The sequence below is a fragment of the Nipponia nippon genome, unplaced genomic scaffold (genome assembly GCF_047370975.1).
Source record: "Nipponia nippon isolate SJK-2023a ecotype South Korea unplaced genomic scaffold, ASM4737097v1 scaffold_17, whole genome shotgun sequence".
Taxonomy (NCBI): Eukaryota; Metazoa; Chordata; class Aves; order Pelecaniformes; family Threskiornithidae; genus Nipponia; species Nipponia nippon.
In genome coordinates, this window is record NW_028262333.1 from 11703920 (window position 1) to 11728040 (window position 24121).

The following is a 24121-nucleotide window of genomic DNA, read 5'->3' on the forward strand; positions in this document are numbered from 1 at the left end:
TGCCAAGTATCTAAGTAATCTAGGACTGCCTACTAATTTATGACTTTTAGATTGCCTGCTGTAATGTGCCATATTATAGAAGCATTGTTAGGAGCTACATTTAATTTACTTACTTTAAATTAATACTGTGTTGAAAATCCAGCTTTGCTTTACTCAGAGAAGCTTTCATTCTTCTGCTTTATACAAGCATGTTCAAAAAAACCTGATGTATCTTATTTTATAGCCTCCGACAAAAGAAAGGAAACTTGGCCCAGAAGCACTGGACTGGGCCAGCCAACATAGTAAAATGCAAGCCTTGCCCCATGACGCATGCCAACGCTGTCTGTGGATCTGATGGACACACATATACTACCAAGGTAAGTTTTGCCTGTGCCCTGAAGTCCTGTGAGTTGTGGTCATCCAGTCTGTAGTATGATGATGAAATAGCTTTCATTAATAGGAAGTATTAAATTAGAGTCTACTTTAGTTCTTGGTATATTTCTGTGTAAAAATCGCTGATAAATGTAGATTTTTACATATTTGACAAACAGCAAATCAGAACAAGAAATCAGAATCTTATGACTTGCATGATTCATGTTTCTCTAAATAGCTCGTTCTTGCTAATGAAGTAGAACACTTTCAGTATTGATGATCCAACAGAAAAAATTTGTTTGTTCAGATTGGTTTGTTCAGATAAGAGGGTTTGGGGATAGTTCTTGTTTTTAAGATTTGGTCTCCAAATGGTAAAATAACTTGGCAGTATCATTGTTCTGTGATAGATATTTTAGTTTTCCTAATTAATTTTTTTTGTTTACAGGCTGCTTGGGTAACATATTACAATTCATTTAAACCACAGTTTTAATATGCTTGTGTGCCAGATGCAGCATATATGGTACCATAAAAAAAAACTCCCATAACCCACTGAGGATAAATTGGCTCATTGTTATACTGAAAATATGATCACCTTAGGGCTTGACTCAATAAAAGAAACTGGCTTCACAGCCATTCAACAGTCCAGATCTCCCATTACCAAATAAAGCCTTTCATGTCTTGGATACATGTTCCGTACACAGCACTTCAGGCCCTGGAAGTCATGTTTAGGCAATACCCCTAAGGTTTTCTTCTCTTCCTGCATACAAGGTAAGGTTTGACAGCCCATAAAACTACCCTTTAAAATCAAAAAATAGCCCCCCAAAAATCCAGGAAAATGAAGTGATCGGGGGAAAAATTCTCTGCTGTGATCTAACAGCAATGATGATATTGCAGCTACATTCTCTTCTCAGCTAGGCAGCTTGAATTCTTCATCCATTAATGGACACGAATATTAAAATACTGCCATGGCTAATTCATTTAAGCCTCTCGTCTATTCTGACTGAAGGATTTGCATGGCCAAGGAGCAAATCAGCAGAAACTGTCTCATCGTTGTACACACAGACTACAGAAAAAGGACTCCAAGTTGCCTGTTAAACAAGCTAGTCACTTTAATACTCTCTAGGAGTATGTAATACAGTAATTTTGCATTGGTATTTAGGATTAAAATTGGGCTTATTTTGAAAACAAATTTTTCTGTCTGAACTCTTGAGAGTATATAAGATATTCCGTAGTAAATAGCTTTCATTGCATATTCAGTCATCCTAATGAACTAATTTCTGTGCATCTTATCTGCATCCCTGTTAGCTCTGAGTCTTTTTTTGACCTTCTATATTTCTTACCATAAGATCCAAATGGTTTTCATCAGAAATTCTGCCAATGTCATAAATTCGCAAAACTATCGTGACTATGATGTAAGCCTGACACCTATAACGAAGACATCAAACAATTCCTGTTGCTGACATGCTTGACTATCAAAGACATACCTTCCAGAAGTTGCCTCTGTTTGAGTGGTATTTTTTTTAAAGGAGACTTCGTCTCATCTTTGTCTATTGTGTGTTTAACTATCAATTGCTCCTGTCCTAGCAACTGACAATCTTGTTGGTCTCTCAAGTGCAGCAACTTCTTTTCCACAAATTTTTCCCATGTTCTCTACCACTGCCTGGGGAAGGTAGGGTTTCATTGCTTTCTGAGTACTGTTCCACAATTTTTTTTTTGATTGAAGGCTCCTCCGGTGTCATGCTGATTGGTAATCCTTCTGTAACATCCACGCCTAGTGAGAGGATACGTGTCTGCTTAACTTTTACACAATATAAAGGAGATGCTCATAGCAGTACTATTATTCTTTGCTGTATACAGTACATTGTAAAGCTGTGAGTATATTATTAAAGTAACCTGTAGAACATCATTGCATCTCTACAATTTCTTCTAAAAGCTCTGCTTCGTGGATTTTTGTTGTTGTTGTTGTTTTCCAAAAGACAAATATTGGTAAATAAGGTGAAAATACTTTAGGTAGAGCATTAAAACTAAATGGTATATTTTAATATCCTAACAAATAACATTTTTATGGTCAGTAATGATGGTGGGTTTCTGATATCTTTTATGAACAGAATACAACTGCTGTCCTCAAATTCACCATTAATTTTCACCAGATAATGTGATCCCTCTTTCTTGCCTGTAAGTCACTGAAGTAAAAGTTTTTCTTTGGTAATTTTCTTTCATATGCAGTGCTGTTGGCAAGTATTCTTTCTGGCACTGCAGTGCTGGCATGTTCCAGTATTGTCTGTGAAAATGCAAAATGGTGGACACTTGAATGTGGGCAAATACCCCACTGCTTTGCATTTGTATGTATGTATTCGTATCTGGCTCTACATCAGCTGCTTTGTAATTATATGCCGGGCAAATGAAAGGATTCTTGCTAAGCTTGTAAACAAAAGATGGAGAGTAGCCACTACATTTCAGGGGAAAAAAGTCTTCTGAATTTGTATGTTGGCCATCTACTCACATAGGCAGGCAGGCAGTATACATGGTTGTCAACCATATATATATGGTTGACAGCTGCCTGAACATGAGCCAACATTGTGCTCAGGTGGCCAAGAAGGCCAATGGCATCCTGGCCTGTATCAGGAATAGTGTGGCCAGCAGGACCAGGGAGGTGATAGTGCCCCTGTACTCGGCACTGGTGAGGCCACACCTCAAATCCTGTCTTCAGTTTTGCGCCCCTCACTACAAGAAGGACATTGAGGTGCTGGACCGTGTCCAAAGAAGGACAACGAAGCTGGTGAAGGGTCTGGAGCACAAGTCTGGTGAGGAGCGGCTGAGGGAGCTGGGGTTGTTCAGTCTGGAGAAGAGGAGGCTGAGGGGAGACCTTATTGCTCTCTACAGCTACCTGAAAGGAGGTTGTAGTGAGGTGGGGGTCGGTCTCTTCTCCCACGTAACAAGCGATAGGACGAGAGGAAATGGCCTCAAGCTGCGCCAGGGCAGGTTTAGGTTGGCTATTATGAAAAACTTCTTCACTGAAAGGGTAGTCAGGCATTGGAACAGGCTGCCCAGGGAAGTGGTTGAGTCCCCATCCCTGGAGGTATTTAAAAGAAGGGTAGACGTGATGCTCGAGGACATGTTTTAGTGGTGGACTTGGCAGTGCTAGGATAGCAGTTGGACTCTTGATCTTAAGGGTCTTTTTCAACCTTAATGATTCTATGATTCTTAATGATTCTATGATTCTATACACATATACACCAGCATTTCGATCCATCCTGGCTCAGTTAGATTTTTTGCCTTTTCCTGCCAGCACGGCAGAGGGTTTGGCAGGAGACGGGGTTTGGACTTATAGTTCATGGCCTGGCAGAGCAGCATCAAAGCATGTCACTAGTGACTGGGGGCTACCATTCAACACTACCAGTAATGTTTGTACCAGAGATTGCTCTTTCCGTACTTTGAACTGTTAGCTGAGGTAAAAACGAATGAAAAGGAAATGATACTGCAGAAGTATGACTGACTGATAAAATGCAGATGAAACTTGGGTGTCAATAAATGCATAGTAATTCACAGTAAGAGAAAATAACCAAGTATACATATCACAGGCTCTCATTTAGCCACTTGTTCTTAGAATAATTCTGGCTGTTTCTCAGAAGACATTGTAATGATCACTGCCAGGCAAAAATGCAAATAAAGTGTTAAGAAAGGAATTGAGAACAAGCACAAAACATGATTATGTTACTCTGTAAATGCCTGGACTTCTCATTGCCTTCAGTTATCATCACTTCATCTCAAAGCTGACATGGTAGAACTAGGAAATGCTCAGAGAAGGGCAGTAATGGCTGGCAGAGATGTGGAACCTTTAAGGAAGCACAGAATTAACTAGAACACTTCAGCATGATTTTATATGAAATCATGACTAATGTTGGAAAAGGAATGTTGTACTTCATAAAACAAGATCTAATGAAATTATAAATCAGCAGTTTCAAAACAAAGAAAGTATTTTTATTTTTTGAGCTCAAAATAAAATTGTGAAATTCACTGCAGCACAGTATTCTGCAGGCCAAAGATATAAATGGGATTTATATAAATCCATGGCGAATGGATCCACTACAGGCTGGTAAACCTCCATCACACTGAGTCCCTAAGCCAGTGATTACCAGAAGCTGGGATGATCAGAGTAGTTCAGCAGGACTGATTTGTTCTGTTTCTAATTTGCTCTTTCTTTTACTCCTTTGTAGTTTGCTAACTTTTGAGGATCCACAACTTGGCAGGATACGAGGCTGAGGGATCGAAGGGCTGAACTAATGTGGTTCTTGGATTCTTATGCAAAAGGGGAGGCATCCATATCTTTAGATAAGGCAAGCTGATAATGGAGCTAACATACTCATTTCATCAAAAAGCTGCTCTTTAAGAAAGGAGCATATTCCTTTTCCATTTCAACTTTGTCTCAGGTTGAAGTTTCTTTTTAAGCAGGTCCTGAGTATTCCTTATATTATTGCTTGGCACTTTTAGTTTCTACCTGTTCAAAGTTAGTTTCAGACCTTAAAGCAAAACTAAGACTGCAGAACTTGATCTGGAATGATGCTCAATAGGGCTTGTGGAATATGGAGGACTGATTTGTTCTTTTTATGAAAATTTCAAGAAATGTTTAAGGCTTCAACTCCAGGAAAGTACATGGAAAATGCATTTTTAATTGTTGTTCTTTTAAGCGATGTCTTAGTTATTTCTGATTTGATAATAAAAATCTTCCATTCGTAAAGCCTGTATGGCAAAATAGCATTATCATTTTGCTGGTTTGCACTGGTTTGATAATCCTCAGACTGTTACACTTTTTGTTCTAATGCTTTCTGCAGAGATTGCATTTTGAAAGAAAGCATTTTGCTTATGTTAATTATAGTGCTGGTGATTCTGGGAACTGACTGTGCCCATCCACCTCGATTATAGGGGATTAGGATTCTCTGAAGGAAGCCATTTGCAGAGCAGCAGAGGAAATGTTATTGGCCCAGCAGAAATATGGGCTATGTGGCATATTCTTGAGGACCGTTACTGCAACGTGGTGTTATGCCTGGACATCTCTAGAGATACTCAGTAAGTGACACTGTGGGTAAAAAAGAGTGAAACAGAATCATGGATCCTTGCTCAGGTTAACATGTTGGGTTAATGACGGGTCCAAGCATCCTCAGGAAGTCAGTGCAGCAGACTTTCTTGAAGTTTTCTAACTGAATGGCTTTTCATCAAAACAAACTTTATTTTTTAACAAGTGAAATTTTCTTCATGAAGAAAGGCATCATAGACCTAGAGGCAAGAACTTCTTGATAAAATTGGGGGGAGTGATCCAACCCAAGGCACTCAATAATAGGATGAAGATGTTTGGCTGTAGTGTGTGGTGGGATTTTTGTTTCTGTTTTGTTTTCCAGATGACAAACTAGTTCTACTGGGCAGTGGGATGCTTTAGTTGCACCAATAATTCAGTGCTTGTGCATTACAAAATTTGAACACAAATGTAAAATGTGGCCTCTATCTACTGAGTCCTCATATCCTGTTTCCAACAATCATTCCTAGCATTTTTTTGGACTTGCATAATTTTGTTATAATTCTGGAAACTTGAGAAACTCTCTAACACTCTTTCCTGTTAACTTTGAACTCTATGAGCTTTAGGTTTGTGAAAAATTTTACTGAGTCTCTAGTTACCACTTGAAATGTGGATGTTTTAAAATGCACGTGCTCTCTCCCTTATTATAAAACTTCGTAAAGAGAAATTGCTTTTTTCCTGGGTGTAACAGCTCTATTTAATACTCTGACAGTACAAAGAACTTCCATAGTATATTGCAGTTTTTGAGTTTTCAAGGCTGTTTAAAGTACTGATGAATTAAGCTTGTGAGGTAAGTAAGCCTTGTAAAGAGCGCTATGTAATTAGTTAATGTTTTTGTCAGCAACACATTAAGAAGAATAACTCTGTAGCTGTCAGTTTTACAGGAAGTTTAATTAAGCTAGTTAATAAAGCAATTACCTGAACATGACGATGACTGCACTTAACTCATCAGAAAATGTAATTTAAGATCATCCTTATTTTCAAAACATACCACCTCAATGACTAATGGTCCCTTCAAAGATGGAAAGGTACATTGGTATAATTATTATGCTTCTAATTAGGTACATTGTTGTTCTGCAAATTCTAATTAAATCATTGCAAACTAATTAAGTCCGTGATCATGTCTCTTTCTGTTTGAAAATGGAAAAAAACACCTCCTGTTGTCATAACATTGGGTAACAAATTTGATATTAAGGGAGGTGCAAGAGAAATCGCACCATCAACAAATCACACCAACAATCAAATGTGTCTGTATAGGACATGACAGCACCATTGCTGAGTTTCCTGGAGTTTTCTGATCAAGCTGGTCAGGATTTTTAATGGAGTATTCAAATATCTTTTTGTGGAAATTGATAGGTTTCATGGGATGTGACTGTTCTGATGGAGTATTCTACAGGAAAAATATTTTATGGAATTGTGACCACTTCCTTATTTCAGTAGTAGGTTTTCAACATTCATTCCTATTTCATTATTTGATTCATTTTGTTGCAGGGAGTTTCCTAACTGTAGCAATACATCTGGCGTGAGGCTTTCAGTATTACTGATTTTATTCTCACAAATAACAAAAGGGAAACTCCAGAGGACTGTGGGAGAACTAGAATTTGCCTTTGTAGATCGCTCGTTTGACTCGGGCACATCTGGCCAGTGTATTTCCAGCAAGGTAAATGTTCCCTCAGCCTGTAGTCTGGGCCAGTGAGACTCAAGTCTTGTAATCTGAAAGCTATGTGAAGCTGTTATTGCACAATCAAGTCCTAAATAATAAACCTTGACTCTCAGATGGCAAAAAACCTAGAGCTCTGCGCCGTGCCTACCGCAGCTGCACAGTTTATTGGCTTGAAGCATGAGGTGAGCAATGTTATTTGATGAAGTGCTGTTTGTCTTAAAGACATCCTGTTGTTTATATGGTTCTTTTTTCCGCATGGTATCAAGGAACGAGCAGAGAATCAGGAATAAGGCAGATCTTGATTGTTGCATACCTTGTAATCCATGCCAATATCTTAAGATAGTTGATGTCTAAGGGGTATTTTGGCATACGCTTAAGAACTACATTTATCTTTTGGTCAATTAATGTACTCAAAAAATGTCTTTCTACCTCCTATGTTCTTTCCAGTGCTACCTCTCAGGGGTGTTTTGGCCACAAATAAATGATCCAGAAAAAAGACATCTGTGCTTTCCCATGGTCAGGGTAACCTTTGTTAAACCCTGAGGGAGCTGGGAACTATAAGTTTTGAACTCCGTTCAAATGACTATGCAAGTTGGCAAATTCCTGAGCTTCCTTTCAAATCCCATTTAGCTTCATATTGAAGTGGAGAAGCTTTTGCTTTTCAGTGTGTCAAATAGTAAATTCAATATCCCAAACAATCCTCTACCAATTTTATATTCGAACTGGGAAAAACTAGGCCTGCGTAACCACTGATCTGTGCATTGTGGTTACTTCTGTGACAGCTTCCCAGCTAAACACCATGAATATATATGTTTGCAAGATTTTTTACCTAGCGTAGTATGAATTGTGAGAACAGCTAAAATAGAGGCTTCTGTAGTGAATCAACAGATAGAGGAAAAAAATGAAGAGCTCTGGGCAGTTTTTACATGGTAGCAGCTGCTTTGTCATATTGCCAGGTTTGAGATTCTATGAATTAATGAGAAATTGCTGTGGCCCAAGACATGATGTTCTTTCAGAGACTGCTTGTTGCTATCCGTTTAGTCTTTGGAGAATGAGCCTTCATTAACACAGTTCTGCAAACAGAGATTGGCAAAAACAAAACAAAAAAAAGACTACAAGAAATCTTTAAATCTTTTTAATCCCATGAAGAATCCTCTTATACAGAGGATACTGATTGTTTTTGTGGGAAACTGGCTACTTAAAACTCTGTTGAAGGCGCTGGTCTGTGTTGGAAAGAGAAAGGGGTTGCTTTGGTTCTGCTGGAGGCTGGTGATCTCTCATGTCCTTCATAAAGCAGGGCAGAGAAATATTGGAGGCGTTCTGGGGCCAGAGTTAGCTCGCAACCCGCTTTTGTTCTTCCTTGGTATAATTTCTTTTAAGAGAGATTAGTTAAAATCCGTACCGCTTTGATTTCTACTGGAGCCAGTGAGCAAAAGGCCCTGACAGAAAGAAAAATTTATCCAAAGTTGTACCTCCAAGTTTTAACAACTGTGGGTTAAGCAAGTTGGTCTAATTGGGGTATGGCAATGTTTATCTCCTTTCTGTAACCTTGCCTAGCAGGGAAAGGATATTTTTAGTTTGTTTCTCCATATTCTAACATTGCTCCATCCAAAACAATTTGGCTTTGCACAGACTGGGTTCTTTGCGATTAACATATTGTGTCAGTTTCTGAATTTGTATTTTTTTCTTTAATTCCTGAATCTGTTATTTTAGTATAGTTAAGGCCTGTTAAACTTGAATGTTTTAATTACCAAGTTAAGCCCACAGAATTTGGGGGGAAATTGCAGTAAAATATCTCTATTAGGCATGTTGCTGCAAGTGGTAATTCATTCTTCATATTATTTTGGTAACTTGAGTATATAGAAAAGACTGCTCTAAACTGCCTAAAAAAAACACCTCAATATGTAGCTGCAGTAGTGATGTATAAATACCATGCTGGGAAATGCAGTATAAGAACCTGTGCAGAATAAAATAACCTTCAGATTTCCAACAAACATGCACCATCACTGAATGACAGAAAGCGATGAAGTTTCAGGCAGCATAATGTTCCTTCTCTCACATCGAACTCCCTTAAATTCTTTACAAGCCAGTTTTCCCAAATGGCTCTGATAATACTCATATAGCTCTATGAAGCAACGGAAAGAGCTCATCTTTTTGGTGTTGCAGAAGTGGAGGATTTTGTGGTGGTTGTCTTGATTTTCACCAATGCTCCCACAAGATAATGAACTCTAAATAAGTCAAACAAAAGAAGTACACTATTGTGAGGGGTTTATACTTTTTTTTATTGCATTCATTTAAATTGACTAGAGTTCAGTTGGCAGGATTCACTTAAATGTAATGTATCTTCCTTAAATTGAATATATTAATTTCATGTTTATCCGTTGAAAGTCTCTAGAACTCTTACTAATTAGACTTGCCATATGATAGTGCAGCTCCTCATGTTTACTTGTCACTTGTTACCAGATTACCCCCCAAAAAACCTACGAAGGGGGGCTGGGGGGTACTCTGTGTGGGTGAGTCATACGTGTCTAAAATACTCTTTGCCAAGATATTGTCAAACAACACTGAATATTTTGGGATTTTGTTACAGCAATTTGTAGCATGGTAAAATAATATAACCTAAATTCTTGTTTCCTTCTGGTTTTGGTGTTTTGTGGGTTTTTTGCATTTTTGGAGGTTTTTGGTTTTTTCTTTAAGGATGGGCAGACTTTCTTTACATAGCAAAGATTAATGCTGGAGAAAGGCAACTCATTGCAGGAAATGTTTGCTCCCTATGCCTTTCTGATTTGCTCACATACACTTTTTTTGAAGGGATGAAATAATGTTTAGAATATCACTGATTTTTCTCCTTTCCATTTACGAGCTTCTACAGTGTCGAAGGCAATGTTTTTGTTTAGGCACACAGGTAACTACTGCCAATAATTAGAAGCCTGAATATGTAACAGTCCCACTGTTAGCTGCTCAGTATTCCAAAAACTCAGAAAACCAATCTTTTTCTTGGGAGTGTTTTTAAATATATGTGCTGAAGTCTTACTGAATTAAGTGAGACTGCATCTCATTAGCGTCTCGAAAAATGAACTTACGTGCCCATCTTTAGACTGGAAGATGTAGGCCTATCAGCCATGTTTTGCACAGTAAATTAACATCTTGATTAGTTCTTTAGATCACTCCAAAAGTTGGGGACTTTTTTCATGGTGTTGGCTGTTCTGTGGCTGAATTCTTTTTCTTTTTTTTCTTTTTTTTTTTTTTTTAATTCTCATTATCTTGTGTTACATTTATAAAAAGTATTTGTTGATGAAACACATCACCAGCGATGGCTTGGTTGGGCATGTTACCCCAAAGGAGAGAACATTAGATGCTGCTAGAAGAAAAGCATAATTTGGGGCTTTTTCTCTCACATGTGTGGAAGAATCCAGCACTGAATGACAGAAGACGATGTACTTTATTAATAAGCTTCTACATTAAAATTACAGCAGATGCACAGGGAGAAAGAAGAAGCAGTGAGCAGACTGTGCCTTATGTACTTTGAATTACTGTGTCAGGAATGATGGATGGAGCAAACAATAAAATTTGACCTATCACACTATGCTTCTGAGGCTATAAGCCTTAAGGCATTTGTAATTGGCTTCAGCCAGCAATGTTAATGAAGGTGGATTGGAAAAATTAGATTATTTGAATGATACAGACTGCTTTACATTTTTAGTATTCAAAAGAAGAGGCTAGAAACTCAAAGGGACTGAAGCCGTAAGGCTTGTTCTTTGTAAACTGTCTCTTGTTCCTTTATAATAGAGCAGGCAAAGGAATAGTTTTTAGATAACAGGTTCATACTGTGTAGAATGAGTTATTTAAAATGATTCTGTGGGGCATAGTTTTTAAACAGTGTGTGGGAGGTGCAATGCACATGGTTTCCATTAACAATAATGGGATTTATGTGTGTAACTTCTTTATATTATGCATCGTGCTCAAATGTGCCCCTGTAGTATAATTGGACTAGAAAATGCATCTTGGGGTTGACATTGCTCAATGAGTTGTCAGTGTGGCATGAAGTGCACAAATGAACACATTGCTCATATTTGAAAAGATCTGTGCAGTATAGATGTACAACTAAATTGGGTTTTAAATAGTCATGCACAAAGTAATTGCGTCATATTAGATGCGTTTAGTTGGTGTTAGAAAGAAATCACATTGATATTATACACATAATATTGAAGAGATATTGTGATAGTTGTTGCTTGTAGAATGATATGAATATTTTCCAGTGAAAGCATTTTACAGAAAAATGTCAGTCTGAGCTCACAGTGTTTTCATCAAAATCACTATTCTGAACTTTCACTGAATCTAAGGCAAAATTCAGAGAGGAACCTGTCCGGGCCCTCAAAATATCCATACCCTGGGCTGGAAATCAGCTGAGAATCTGCTCAATGATAACTTGCAGGTTGACAGTTCTTCCTGAGGACATAGGGAGTGTTTTTTTTAAAAAAAAGGTGAAGTGATGGAGGTGGGACAAAGTCCTCCAAATCTTCAAAACGTGGACTCATCCAGATTACCTTTTCATGGTATTATAAGGATTGGGCCATTTCTAGATGACTTTGTCTTTTCCCTTCAAGGGCTATTCATGTGCTTTTCTCCATTTCCCCCTCCCTATGCCTCCAGGTACTCTGCATTAAGGTCTTTACTCCATCCAACCGAAGGAAATGGCTGGAGGGAGTCTGGGTTGTGGAGAGGACCTGGGAGCATTGCAGTGATTGGCTGCAGAGGGTGTAGAAGGTGTTTTGGAACTGATGGTCTTGGGATAGAGTCTGTGGGAAGGAGAAAGAAGAAAGCTGAGAATATTACAGTGGGGATGGTAAGATGTAAGGGACATGAATTCATAGAAAAATTGGACTTAGTTTCACTGTTTGCAGAACAACTTACACATACTGGGCCTGTGCCCAGTCACTGGCAATTAGATGATACAAGTGGAGTTCTTCGATTCGCTGAGGGTTTTCTTTCCAGATGTAATACTACACAAAACAGAAACGAAGAGCTCAACTAGTTGGATTCCCCTCATCTGTGATATTTTCATCATAAATAGAGGAAAGCAGGGAAAAGAGTTTAAAATCCATGTAGTTATACCCATTAATTTTTGTTTCCATATGCTTCAGACTGTTCTTCAATGGTGTATACTTTTCTTTTACCCATTTTAATGTGTTACATATAGACATAAATAAGTAGAGAGAAAGGATCATGGTCAAAAATACAACATTCTTCTAGTGTGCTGTAATGTAATCCTAGTAAAATTAGTTTCTGCTGTAAATGTATGGATGTTTTTTTTTTTTCCCTAGAAGAAAATGATATATATTTTGTTCCATGTGTATGACGGTGTGGGATATTTTCTTGTTAATGCAATTTTTGTATTCCATTGTCATTACCTGTTCAAATTCAGAAAAGAGTGTGAAGTGGGTCATTTTAGGTCTAGCCTAAGTACTCACTTTTTCTTGCAGGAGATCTTGATGAAAAGGTAGGGAAATAAAGGAGAAAGGGAAGTTTCCTAGTTTAGATTTCAGTAATGCTGGTTGTGAGATCTCAGTATGAATTTCTACAGATTGATAGAGCAGACATCTCAAAAGACTTTTAGTAACCTGCATTGTCAGGTCAAAAAAGACTTTTTTAAAATGAGTGATATGAGGGGGAGAGAGTGCTGAAATGTCTTTTAAAAGAAAAGTTTCCTCAGGTAGCACGGACAGGGTAAAGAGCCTTTAAAAAATTCAGCAGCTGAATGGGGATGATGATGGCTTTCTTCAGTCAGTGGCATAGACATAGCACTGTGTTCATTTGCATTTCATGATGAGAGTAAGTTCAAAAATGCAAGAAATTATTAATAGAAAAGCAGAGCCTTTCAGAGGGGAGATGGCACTGTTATTCAAGCTGTCTCTTCCAATTCCTGTGTAGGATAGAAAAGACAGGAAAACCTTGTAGGATGCAGTTCTAATCTGGGGTTCTGCTCAGCCCTGCAGGACCTCTGCAAATAGATCTCGTGTCCTGGGGCAATACATGGCAGCATCATGCAAATCCTCCGTATGTGATTGTGTGTCTTCTGCAGATTACATCCACCCTCGTGTGAGCTCTGGGCTGGTAAACTGGAACTGCTGATGGGGCTCAGTCAACAGGGGAATATTTTTGTCCTATTCTTGCATGTCTGTCTGCAGCCGTGCACCACATGGCTCTTGAACATTGGCCTGCGGTCTTAATATTTTGTGTTGAGACAGAATTTGTTTTCTTACAGACATGTAATCACATCATATAATGCATTTTGTCTGCCACCATGTACTGTGTTGGCTTTAGGTGAATCTTTGGGGTTTGTTTTTGTTATTATATTTAGGCTGTTTCTAGTTCCAGTTCGGGGCTAACTGAAGTGTTAGATTAGTCCAGCTAACTGGAGAGATGGAATCTGGCTTTTTTTAGTTAGTTGGTAGCTGTGTCCCTCTCTCACATGTGATAAAGTGCATCTTTTCCACAGCCTTCTCACACCTCCCTGGCTTAGGATGACACAGCGTAATGTCTGTAAAATCCGGTTTCTGTTATAGCTGTAAACGCTCTGAAGCAGCTCTCTTCCTCCATCATGCTTAAAGTAGAAAACAGATTTGAAGACTTGAAGTCCATAGTTGGATTTCCAATAGCAGCTCCGAAAAAAAATGACCTCTTCGAAGCAGCACCCTGTTGGAGTGCAGGATGCTCTCCCTTCACAGTACAGCTCCCTTTAGAGGCTGAGGGGAACGCTTAGCACCCTAAACTTGAGCAGATGCAGATGCCAAGTACTTTGCTGTGAAGCAGGCTGCTGCGTGAACTCGAGACTTGCATAAAGTACTACAGTATTGGCTCAAATGAAGGCCAAGTTTGTGTAACAGTTATGCTTACATATTACAGCGCTGTGCTCTTAGCAATGCATGTACTGGTATGACCAGAGTGCCTTTTCATCCGAGCTTGTTCTCATTCAGGCAGTTGGTACACAGGCAGGGCCCTTGACAAATAAAGATATCTGTGGACACTTTGTCTTACAGTTGGAGTCCACAACAGCCAAAATTGTGCCTGCTTCACCAGGATGCAGTGGAAACTTAGTTGGCTTTAGATTTCTGTGTGATTATTTTTCAACTATGTGATCTGAGCTAACTTGGTGAGTTCAAAGCATTATTATAACATCAGGAGTTTTGTTTGTTTGCAACTTTTCCTGGTTTCACTATTGCTCACAAGACTGAGAATAAATAAGGAATAAAAGATTCTCCTTTAAAATCTCAGCTTGTAAGAAAGACAATTTAATATGTATGTTGGGCACAGGTAAACAAAAGACAAAAGGTAGAGAATGTTTCCAATATTGTTTTACAGGATAAGACTACTACCAAAGCTAAGTCATTGAGATGCTTTTCATCTTTCCCCTTTGTCTTTCTAACATGTCTTGAGCCTGGAATTAGTCCTACCCCTAAATTTAAAACTCAAGTTATCAACAGAAGGACCTCAACCTGTAGGATGTATATCTGCATGGACCAATACTATTGACCCTGCCAAACAGAAACTTACTGTAACACTTCAGTTTTAATATTGACCTAAGGTAAAAGTAGAACTGATTATGTTTTCAGAGAGACAATGGAAAGAAAAACTGTTCTCGAATGGAGGCATTGGCAAGGGTGTATGTCTGGAAATGCACAGTACTGCTTATCAAATTTAAAAAAAAAAAAAAAAAAAGAGACAATACTATAGGTGATGGTATAATTAATTCCCTTGTGGTTGTAAAAGACTGGCTCCCATAATTCCTATTTTCATTATTTTTGCTCCATTACCTTCACTGGTACTTAGTAGGCAAAGATGATGATCAGCACAACCCCTCACGTGGCTTCTACATGCTCCCCCAATGGTTAGGAATAGACTCATATCATCTGGTGTCACAACTGTGTGACATGATTTTGTCCTTCAGTGTCATTTGGAGTGTAGTTGTGATAAAAGGTGAGGGTAAATCCGAGGATGGAGGTGATCTTTACATACTTATAGCCAGCAATACCACATAGGAGTGAGATGAACCTGCAGTGAAATAAATAGCATATTAAAAGGAAATGTGAAAACTGTCTGTGTCCCCAGATATTTTAAACCTAAAATGAGCGTATAATCATTTAGTTTGCCTGTCAAACCAATGGCATCCTCAAACCTTTAGTCATGTTTGAATATGACTTAAAGTATACTTTACCTCCAACCCTTCGTTAAGATTCAGTGCATAAATAACAACTTGCAAGACTTCTTGACCCAGGTCATAATCAACAGCCTGTTCCTGTTTTTGTGGGCAACTTTTTTATTTTGACCTAACTATAATAGAGTTGTAAATGGAAGATTACAAATAAAAATGGTATAAATTGTTATTACTTCTCATAGCTGCCTCTCTGAGTAACAAATAGAATTAATCAATGGGATTAATTATCTGTGGAAATTACATCATTACAAGGCAAAAGCAACACTAGGACTATCTATAAATTTCAAGCAGAATATCTAAAGATATAAAACTGAACTCTGCAGAAAGTACAAAATAATTAATTTCATTTGCAGGGGTTCTTACCAGGGATTGTGGATGCACTGTTTGAAAAAACCTGTCTTATTAAATACAAATTAGATTAGATAAAGTGCTAAAAGCCTCCTGTAGATCAAGGCTTCAACTTGTTAATGGACTTTTTCCCTCTTAACTTCAGATTTTCAAGTTATTTCAGGAATATCTTGCCTTTCACAAAAATGGAAGCTACTTGCTAGAAATTCCAACTTTAAAGTCTCTGTGTTCAACATTCTCAAGAGAGGTATGTCAAAGAGGCATCTGCCACCCAGGGGGGCTAAATGCTGTAAGATACAGTGTGAAGCTTGAAGATTGATGACATTTACAGATCATATGTAGCCAATTTAAATTGCAGGGAGACTGAAATGGAAGGCTGTTTTAGTTGATGCACTGCACTAGGCTGGAATATGGTCTGTTTTGTGCTGGATGCCAAACCAAACCGTAGGATGCACATCATGACCAAATTCTGCTGAAGTTGGTATCCAAAGCCTTTCAGTTCAAACAAACAAATAAACAGTAGAAAATAACCAGCAAAAGCCTCTGTAAGGAAAATGGAAGAGGAATGCTAGCCTGTACAGAGACCTCTGTATTTTCAAAACTAAAATCTGTCATCATAGAGCCTGTATAGGAGGGTTAGTATCAGAAGCGTGTTTTATTACTTAAATATATCTTGCACAGGCAACACTGAGCAAAGAAAACCCTTTTGAGTTATATAAGTCTTTGATGGGATGCCATAAGGTCTTTCATTTTAAGCCAGTAAATTCCAGAGCAGTAATTTAAAGACTACACTTTTCCTTAAATCTAAAAGCACGTTCTAAATCTTGTTGTATTTAGTTTGAACACTTACCTATGTTCCTCATCCTTTATTTCCAGACCGTGAGTTACATCGCCTGCAGGCTCTCTGACATACCTTTTGCCTGCCATAAGATGACTTGCCCTAGAAAGGCACTGGGAGGCAGAGAGCATGGTCAGCCCAAATATGAATATGGGCTAAATAGAAAACAGGGTGAAGACTTGTGCTCCTGTAGGACGCACCACTGTGTGGTGGCAAGGGATATGTCAACACTAATATCTGCAGGCAGCGTACATTCAGTGGGAAGTTAGTTTTGCCTGCTGTAAACTGCCAGTATTACTAATTCAACAAACTTTAACCAGTTACTCTTGCCAGACACTGGGATTGCCATTTCATCTGTTCACCAGAGCGGGGGTGACGCTCTGCACCCTTCCACAAGGCACAATCAACCATTTGGGTTTTCACATGCAAATTTTGTTCAGCTTTAATAGGATATCAGTGCTTTTGATAAACCTGTCCTGTAGATGCTGGTGCTTAACAGAGGGGTTAGATGAGGACACTTCAGTCTTCAAAGATGTTTGTCTACTTTCTTTTCAGCAGCAATTTTTGTTATAGGAGATACTGAATCCAGTCTCGCAGCTCTAAGTGTTCCTACTGATGCCAAAAGATACGGGCTGCAGGTTGAGGGCACTTAACTGTTATTGTGTTCACTTATCTATTTCTTAGGACCATATAAAGTCTATAAAAAGAAAAAGAAGCTGTTCCTTGGGAAATGGAAATAGGAAATAGGGCATGTAAAGATTAATTCAGAATGCATTTATGAAGCAAGAATGTTATGAGCTCATATGGTCATACACGGAGATAGCTTTTGCTGTCAAATACAGTGAAATATTAGATAAATATTAGATTAATAAAATGAATAATGTATAAATTGATGGCTGTGACTGCAGGTTAGGATTGAGCAGAAGACATATCTGAATTCAGTCTGCAGCAAACAGCTTCCATCTGTGCTAAAGGCTCACAGCATCAAAAAAAAACCCCCCAAAACAACAAAAAAACCCACCACCAAAACAAAACCAAAAAAACCCTCAAGATGTTCCTTGCTGTTGTTTAACTAGCTCTGTGCAATTAGCAGTAAAAGTAGTCAGGACTTTTGGGGCACAAAGGACATTGGTTGGGGCCAAAAACTGAGGCTTCAAAAGTGCCTAATACACCACTGCGAGGGTAATGCTGTGGTCCCAGAGGTATTTGCCATAGATTTGCTCTGTAATGTTGAAATATAGCCCAGTGCCTGGTAAGAAGTTTGTTAGGTTTTTTTAGACAGCTTGCTTAGATTACTGCAATAATAGAAAAGTATGAATAATACATGGGTTTAGATGATGTGATATCTGTAATTCAGGAATGAAGGGATGAAAAACTCTTGCAGATTTACAGGTGAGAGTGAATGGTGTTTCTACTGTGATAAATTTGACATTATTGTTATCTAAATGTCAGCTTACTTTCTTCTGTTTGTTGATTCCATATATTTTTATTAGAGTGGTTTTCAGACCTAAATCATATACTGGAAAATAGCAGGAGGTCGTTTTTGAGCAACACGTAGGCTAATCTGTGGCTAAAGAACAGTGATTGTATTGGCTGGAAAAATCAAATGAGAAAAACTATTCACTTATTGCCTTGTGGAACAACCCCCAGGTTGATGCAACATAATATTTGAATGATAGTCAGCAGTAGTTTCCTGGTATTTCAACCTTAAATCTTCTCATTCACTCTGGTCTTCTATTAGTTTAACTTACAGCATTTCTTTTCCGTAAGTACTTAGTTACTGGAAAGTTCCTTTTTTTTTTTTTTTTCCCTCCTTATGTCTACCCTAAAAATTTGTTTAAAATCTAATATTTGTCATGATTTCCATTTTCATTAATCAGAAGCCTTTTTAATTAATGCTTTTCTATTGATTCACTATCATAAACTTTTCAGTGTTGTCAGTGGAAGAATGAGACCCCACACAGCACAGAATGTGAAAGCTTTGAATAAGCCTGGTGATTTCCAAATAACTGCAGTGATGCTTATGAACTTCTGTAGAAATGGTTTAGAAAAAAGCTTTCTTCATAATCTCTGATTATCTCTACACTGAGATGGTGAGTGAAACCCAGTCCATCAGTGTCTAAAATTTTATCATCTAATTCTTCTTCAGAGAAGACGCTCTGCAACTTCAATATCAAATCTTGCAGTTTACCAGTAAATTGAGTAACCCATTTAAAGATACCTTCAGAAGAGAATCGGAGATGTGAGCTGACACTGAAACTCCAGTATCTTCTTCCCTTGGGCAAAAACTCTCAAGACCAAGTGTACACTGTGCTTTCAGGGTGGCAGATTACTCTGTGGGATTTATTGCTTTGTTAATATGCTCAAGACATCATCTTTCACTACTGCAAGAACTGAGAACGCTGTCTGGATTTTTCTGCTCACTGTTCATCTCTGGCTCTCTCGTTGTACACCTTTGACTTTGGGCTGTATCCTGGGTTTGGGAAGAGACTCGTTTGCCACCTCCCAAAATCTGATATTCCCTAGGCCTTGTATTTCCTCTGCATCAACAGTCATTCCCCTGTTTCTGGTCAGCTCCGGGGTACCACTGTTAGAAATTTAAAAAGCTGATCCTTTGACTTCACAGGCTCTTCCTGGATGCACTGTTTAAGTTTGTCTGTTTAGTGACTTCAGTTTCATCTCTGTATCCATGATTTTGGGAATGTGAAGAGAGAGGAAAGGTCCTTTCCTATTCCTTCTTTCCTCTAATCAGCTGATCCCTGTGTTTTTGTGCTTTCTTTCCCCCCTTAGCTTCAATGGAGAGCTCTTCTGTCTCCATAGATGGAGCTCTCTGCACAGGCATTGCCCCTGCCTCTCTGGAGCTGCACTAAGCAAACAGTCACTTTCCTCAGTGCTAAACTCACTTCAAAAAATCACCACCACTTCTGCCCCCCCTCTTTTTTCCATTTTACCCAGGAAGCAAGACACTCTGCCATGATATCAATGCATTTTATAATACAGGCTTTGATATTTAATAGCCAAATGCCTCCTTATTACTGAGCATCATCTTTGTTTTGGGAGTGGGGAGGAGACAGCGGGGTGAGCTGAGCACTTGTGCATCGTTACACAGAGAATATGGTAAAAGCAACAATGTATGCAGGGAAAGCATTTTCTTTAGCGTATCCAGGAGGCTAGGAAGGAAAGGCAGTTGTATAATTCATGTTAGGTGCCCTTGCTGCTGATCATGAATTTAGTCTTGATCTTGGCAAATCAGTCACACTTAGAGAGTGACAAGGAAATGTAGCACTGGTGACAGCCTGTATTGCGAATATTTTTAAGGTCTTGGCAAGAACACAGTGTTAGCCCAAAATATAAGCTCAAGGCCTCACTAGACAGGCACTCTTGTCAGGGGCAATTGTGACAATCTAATCTTTCTTAAATTAAATGTTTTTCTACCCAGGGAGTTGTGCAAATCAGTCATGCTCCCTCAGTTTCCAACCATCAGCCTATGCAGTGCTTGGGGGATAGATTTCCTTGGTGATCCCGTGCACAGGGCTGCATGCTGCTGTCATCCTTCAGCATCGCTCTGACAGTTCACCCATTGTCATTTCATTTTTAAACAGAATGATCCAGATCACAACCCCTTCTCAGCACCTTGATGAGGGGAAACTTCCCTGTTGAGACAACCAAGAGACCAGGAGAATACTTAAGGGCAGTGAGGCTTTATCTGTCTGGCTGGTCATGCTGTGGTCAGAATGAGAAGGGACTAATGCCTTTCCCAAGGGATGGATGCCAGTACTCACTGACTTATTAAATGCCTCCCTATGGAAGCAAGGGCTCAGACACCATAACCATGCTATCCAGGGCAAAGGAGCAGGTGCTACAAAGTAAGACAAACTCTAGTCTCTTAAGTGTATTGCTTTAAACCAACACAATGACTCCATTTCAGTGTCTTCTGATAGTACCTTCAGACAGTGTACCGAACAGTGGAAATAAAAATATTTACATTATTTTCAGCATTTTAATACAATTAATTTTTCAATATCTGTATATATGCATCCCATTGATTGTGTGAGCTAATTGAACAGCTAAAATGTCACACTTTATCCTTCTGTCTTCAACGATGTTCACCTGTAAAAATACTCAGACGCTCCATAACGTTCAAGAGAAAAATAGCTAAAATGACATTTGACATCACTGCTAAAATGGCATTTGAACCTTTAAATGCTGAAGATGATCCTTCCAGCAGCAGCTCAAAGGATAGCTGGTAGCACTACAAGACCAAGAGGACTAGTTTGTAAAGTGTGTGGCAAACATGCAGATACCCAGCCTGAGAGCTTAGCATCTGTTTAAGGCATTAAATGTCTGCCTGTTGAGCAGATCAAATCTTATTTGAGTGTCAACTCTATAAACACCTGTTAACAGTCACTGTGGGCATTAATTATGTGGAAAAATAACTGCAATATTCATCAGCTGGATAAACCTCACTCTCATTGATTCTGCAGGGACTTAGACCCTTTCCAAATGCAGATGAGAAAAGGCGACATTCATCCAAGGGATATTGCAGCATTCAGCCAATCCTGCTTCTAGGACCCAATTTTCCAGCCTCTCCTCTGAGCAGGGGCTAACTCTGTGCCTGGAGTTTCAATTGTAAAAGCAGGACTTGGGCAAAGGTGCCTCAATTCCTTGTATTTCAAAGGTGACATGCTCTGGACAACTCGGGTACTGTGGCAGAAACCACATGCAGCCATTTTTCAACTGCAAGACATGGTTTCAAGGCTTAATACTGAAGTATTCCAGAAACTGGTTCCAAAAAAGCAGTCATCTTTGACTTCTAATTTGGTGAAGCTTCAGTAGTAATTTACAATATTATTATTATAGTCTGCAGGAAGCATGATGTATTGCCATTTCGAAGGGTAATTTCTGAGTTCTTTTGAGGACATGCAGGAATGCCTTAGACCTGTGAGGTGGAAAAAGGAGGCTTTGTCCAGAGCATCACAGCAGCATGAACTGCTGTGACTGGCTTTGAGCTCAGTTTTTGGAACTAATGTAACATTTGCATAAATGGTAAATGGGGAAAAAGTGCACATCCCAATAAATGAATAAGTAACTGGTCAACAAAATGTACAGTATTAGACATGAGAGCTTTGCTGTGTTGTAGTTCTGTGGAGTAGCTTTTTCAAAGAGCGTCACAAAAAAATAGGAAAATAAATCTCTTGCTGATTGAAACAGTTCAAGTATCAAAGTTATATAACTGATTACTTGTTACTATTTGAAAAATACTGATTTATTATCTAGGTAAATCTTTTGATTTTTCAGCTATTTATATTTTAAGAAAAGAATTAATGTTAGCATAATGGGCTGAATCCCCTTCAAAAGTGCAAATGCATTCTCTAAACATTTTTCATGGACTTTTGAAGCATAGAAATATCACTTCAAATTGCAGTTTTATTTAGGTTTCTATGGGGGTAAACTTCAGCAGGAACGTTCTTGTATTCTATTTTGCTCTGTCCTGTAATATTACAAAGAAGCTAGAATAGGTGGCATTTTCCAGTTCGAAGGGTCTGCTAATATTTATGAGGTCATTGTACATCTCATTGCAGGAAAACACTTTTAAACTTCTGGAGTCTTGAAGTTCTTTGGGAGATAACATCTAAGTTTTACTAATAAGTTTCACTCATTCTTGATGAATTTATATTGGAGAATAATAAGATATATGTCACAAACCTCACCTGCACAGTAGTGCTGGAGAATGGGAATATATTAAAGCCAAGAATTAGTAGATTTGTCCAAACCATATGACACCTTCTGCAGTTCTATTCTTATGGTTTTTTTAATGTAAACTTGTTGGATTTTAAGTTGGTCTGTTAGATGAAGAAAAACTGAGGAGTTTTGACCAGTTGGTATGCCTCATTATGTGCAACTGTTAGCGGAAATAAGTGGAAAAATTCTTTTACTTTTCGAAAAACTGTAGCATTCAGCTGTAAGGGTTTTTTTTTTTTTTTATGGAATTTGTTGCTCATAGGCTTTTCCAACTTGAAATCATTTGTTTCCAACCATTCCTTTAGCTAAGAGACAACAGTTTTATTTTTATTCTTGGATGTAGTGCCACTCAACGCCAAGCTAAATCAATAAAAGAAGACTGCATATCCAGGTACAAGCATGAGATTTACTAAGAACCAGTTTTGTAATCTGAACTAATGAGTTTCTGTAGAAGGATTGCTGTGTTGGTTGATTTATGTTTTTAAGCAAGCAGTGGATTCTGACAGGTGGTCTGTGGGCATCTGACGTGGGGTCTGTGAATTACTTGGCTTGGTATAGGGTCTATGAACTACTTTGCTTGGTCAAGAAAGGTGTGTAAGAAAAGCAAAGCTATTTTCAGAAGCCTTAAAGTCATAATACAGTGGACTGAATTTTTGGGAGCTGGTAAATAATCAAAAGTTTGAAAGCCCCTTGTATTAGAGTTCAGTAATCTGGTTAATTGGGTCTTGTCGTCTCTCTGGCTTTAAATATCATCGATCCCTTCATACAACCCATTATATTGTGTGGTGGTGCAGAGCATTTGATATTTCCTGCTGCGGAATTGGCTGCGCTTGAGCAGTAGTATGTATTTATACTCTTATAAAAACTTAGGACTTTGACTCTTTTGTAGATGAAAGAAGCCATATAAATGGTAATTTCATTGCATAATTGTCTTACTGAATATTTTTCAAAAAATATTTGGAAGGATTGATGTAGTACATCAATACCAGTCAGTTAAACTGCTTTGGGATCTTTTTTGAGGATTAACAAATACTCTGTTAGCTGCCTGGTGTTTATAGAACATACAATATTTCTCTAACAAAACCTACCTGAGTATAAATGTTCATGCCTTACTTTGTGTTGCACCAAGATTGCAGCAACTTCTCACTAGAAATGCCCACAAGGTTATAAACTTTCTTGAGAAATTTAGTGCCTTGACCTATGGTAAATGTGAGAGTAAGAGCAGTGTATATTAATTGTAAAGGGTTTTTATTTAGGAGCCATGCATGCTGTAGAATATCATATTAAAGTAGTTAAAATGCTTCAGTTTTGGAGGAGGTTCTTGAAGCCTTTAGATTTCTTCAGGGTCCATGACCTTTTCTTCTGCTCCCTTAAGGACAGATGCTCGAGCTGTTCAGATAGTCTTGCTGTTGAACTCACTGAAGTAGCAAAGCTGAAATCAAACCTGTGTTGTAAACCAGAATTTTGTGTTTCTTGTTATGCACTTCATTAAACCAGAGGGGTTTTTTTTAGACAAGCATTTGTCATCTCCATGTCAGATTTCTCAAAGAACATGGTGAATTAACAAGACATGTTTAATGCAATCTTGACAGAAAGGTTAATGAGAATTCAGAAGGCAGCAAGGGGGGAAATAATATGTACTGCTCCAGGTGAAAACTACAAGGAACCAGAATAAGTTGTAATTCACCTTGTCTTAAACGGAGGTATTTATTTGTTCTACAGTGAATGTAATTAAAAATGTTTTAAGCAATCCCCCCTTAAGTAATGTTCACTACTGTCTGTTAATTCATACTGCAGTAGGACCTAGAAGGCGGGTGCCCACTGAGCTGAATTATTTTGCGAAAAATGTATTTGAGACAGATATTCTGCCCTGTGTACTTTGAAGGGAAAAGG

The 24121-nt window shown here is 38.4% G+C and overlaps 1 protein-coding gene across 2 annotated transcripts in view; it reads left to right on the top strand.

The window, feature by feature from the left end:
- The window catches only part of SPOCK1 (SPARC (osteonectin), cwcv and kazal like domains proteoglycan 1), a 330703-nt gene that overhangs the window by 226824 nt on the left and 79758 nt on the right, over positions 1-24121 (top strand). For both annotated transcript variants that reach the window (XM_087754039.1, XM_087754040.1), the window contains exon 5: positions 224-356. In XM_087754039.1, the coding sequence (XP_087610165.1) occupies positions 224-356 (133 nt within the window). The remainder of the gene's footprint in view (positions 1-223; positions 357-24121) is intronic.